The following is a 2,707-nucleotide window of genomic DNA, read 5'->3' on the forward strand; positions in this document are numbered from 1 at the left end:
TCTACTAAAAATACAAAAATTAGCTGGGCATGGTGGCACATGCCTGTAATCCCAGCTACTCAGGAGGCTGAGACAGGAGAATCGCTTGAACCCAGAAGGCAGATGCTGCAGTGAGCTGAGATCGAACCACTGAACTTCAGCCTGGGTGACAGAGGTAGACTCTGTAAAAAAAAAAAAAAAATTCAGACAAAGCAAGACAGGGAGTCCTTTTATCCAACTCAGTTTGGTAAAATAAGGTGCAATTCCTTATAAATATTTTGAGTTATTACCTCTAAAAAGAACATTAAAAACTGGTTTTGTTTCATCTATAAAATGACAAAATTATCTCCAATCTTTGTGGGATTCCATACAAGGCATGGATGCCACAGAACACAGCTTTTATAGTAGTGATGCAGAAAAAAATAAATTCAAAACACAGCGGTGATTTGTACATATAAAGTCCTCAACATCATCTCTCTCAGAGACACACAGTGAAATGGGGTTAAGATAATTACCCTGAATAGGGTCCATAAATAGACACTGTGCAGAAGAGCCCAATGTTATGGAAACCTACAAGCTGTAAATGAATATCCCTGCTACACTTGGCATGCTAGTTGTGACAGCCAAATCATGCTAGTTATGATAGTCAAATTTTAGGAAATTCCACACACTGTGGCACATAAGAAGGTACTCACAGGAGAGAGCTTCTGGATGAGGTCATGGGCAACATGGACAAGGTTCTTGTCTTCATGGAGACACTTCTGAAACTTTTTGCTCTCCTCATCTTCTAACAGATCAAAATCAATGGCAGCATCCAGTAAAGCCTGAATTAACCCCTTCCAGGATTTGAGGGCTGGAACTTGAGGTGCAACTGCAGCACTAATGCCTGTTCCAATCACTAGCACAAGTTCTCGAGGCTTCTTAGTTTTTAAGCTTGGAAGCAGCTTCCTATAAAAGCAAAACAAATGAGAGGACTGGAACATCCCATAGATATGAGGCACAGAGACTGTCTGACTAAGGTTATAGTTTTTAGCTAACTTTTATAGTTGCAAAGAAGATCAATATCAGTTTTTGACACTTTTCCAAAGCAGTTTAAAGAAAACAACCAGAATATTATGTCAGTGCTTGCTGAAAAACAAGTCATAAACCTATTTCAGGAATCCCAAAACCAATCTTAAAATCAGTTTTCTCCTTCTTAGTCCTCTCAACCTAAGAAATTCCACTAATATTAGGAAAAGATTCAAATAGATTACAGCTCAGCTGAGTTCTGCCAACTAAATTATATTTTAAACCAATATTAAATTTCAAAAGAAGACATTTGATTTGTACTCTAGAAAAAGAGAAAAGAACCCCAGGACAAATTAAGTTCCTATTATTGAGAAATGTAAAACACAAGGGGAAAGAAAGGCAATAAAAAATTTAACTCGGAATTTTGTAAACATTAACCTCAGGCAAAAAAAAAAAAAAAAGGTGGCCAACAGAATTCTAAAAACACAGGAGCCCTACATATCTAAATAAAGACTTAGCTATTCAAGGGACACGACAAAAGGTGAAAAACATTCCTTTCTTACCATGAGAAGCAGAGACAGACTTCTCTGCTCTGAGACCCATATGTGAGGTAGCATGCGTGCTAGTTTTTGTTTTCGTCCCCCTCTCTTTCATTCTGGAGACTATCCCCGCTTGAAATATGTTCCTTTACTTTAATTTTTGCTGATGGTATGTTCCCTTCCCCCGAAAACGGATTCTCCCCAACCTTTCTATCTAAATAATAAAATGGAGAGGATCAGCATTTTGGCATAACCCAAGAAAGGAACAGCACTTTCAAGCCTCGGGAAGCTTCGTTTTGGGGACACAGCCTCTAAAACTGCTTTCCCTATTCTGAGCTTCTGCATTTAGTCATTCAACAAACACGAAAAACCGAGGCCAGGGGCAGTGGTTCATGCCTGTAATCCCAGCACTTTGGGGGGCCAAGGTGGGTGGATTACTTGAGGTCAGGAGTTCAAGACCAGCCTGGCCAACATGGTGAAACTCCGTGTCTACTAGAAATACAAAAATTAGCTGGGTCTGGTGGCGCACACCTGTAGTCCCAGCTACTCGGGACGCTGAGGCAGGAAAGAAAAACCTGTATGTACCAGGCAGTACAGGAGTCACTAGTGATGTATCCAGGAACAAAATGGAGTCCCTGATCTTGAAAGGTTAGTCTACTAGAAAAGACATTAATAACAGATGTTAGAAGCAAATGATGAAAAATGAGTTTCAGTTCAGAGCAATCAAGATAGTGAAGCATACACAAATCCACATACACAAATATACATGCACACAGAAAATTTCTAGGATTCACAAGATCTATAAACAGTGGTTAAATGAGGATGGGGAGAATAAGGACTTTTTACTTTTCATTTTATACTGTTGTACTGTATGATTTTTTAAATATATAACATATAGATTCAAACTATAATTCTTCCTAATTAAGACTTTCAATTCAGCTAAGTGTAGTGGTTCACGCCTGTAATCTCAGCACTTTAGGAGGCTGAGCTTGAGCCCAGGAGTTCGAGATCAGCCTAGGCAACTTAGTGAGAACCCATCTCTACCAAAAAAAAAAAAAAGAAAAGAAAAAGAAAATTAGGCATGTCCCAGCTAAGTGGGAGGCTAAGTTCACAGGGGGATCACTTGAGCCCAGGAGGAGGTTACAGTGAGCTGTGTTTGTGTCACTGTACTCCAGCCTGGG

The 2,707-nt window shown here is 39.5% G+C and overlaps 1 protein-coding gene across 3 annotated transcripts in view; it reads right to left on the reverse strand.

Moving 5' to 3' along the window:
• FAM118B (family with sequence similarity 118, member B) overlaps positions 1 to 2,707 on the reverse strand; it is a 62,406-nt gene that overhangs the window by 28,291 nt on the left and 31,408 nt on the right. For all 3 annotated transcript variants that reach the window (XM_012001254.1, XM_012001253.1, XM_012001252.1), the window contains one exon: positions 675 to 927. In XM_012001254.1, coding sequence (XP_011856644.1) covers positions 675 to 927 — 253 coding nt within the window. The remainder of the gene's footprint in view (positions 1 to 674; positions 928 to 2,707) is intronic.

This window comes from Mandrillus leucophaeus, unplaced genomic scaffold (assembly GCF_000951045.1).
Source record: "Mandrillus leucophaeus isolate KB7577 unplaced genomic scaffold, Mleu.le_1.0 Scaffold656, whole genome shotgun sequence".
NCBI lineage: Eukaryota > Metazoa > Chordata > Mammalia > Primates > Cercopithecidae > Mandrillus > Mandrillus leucophaeus.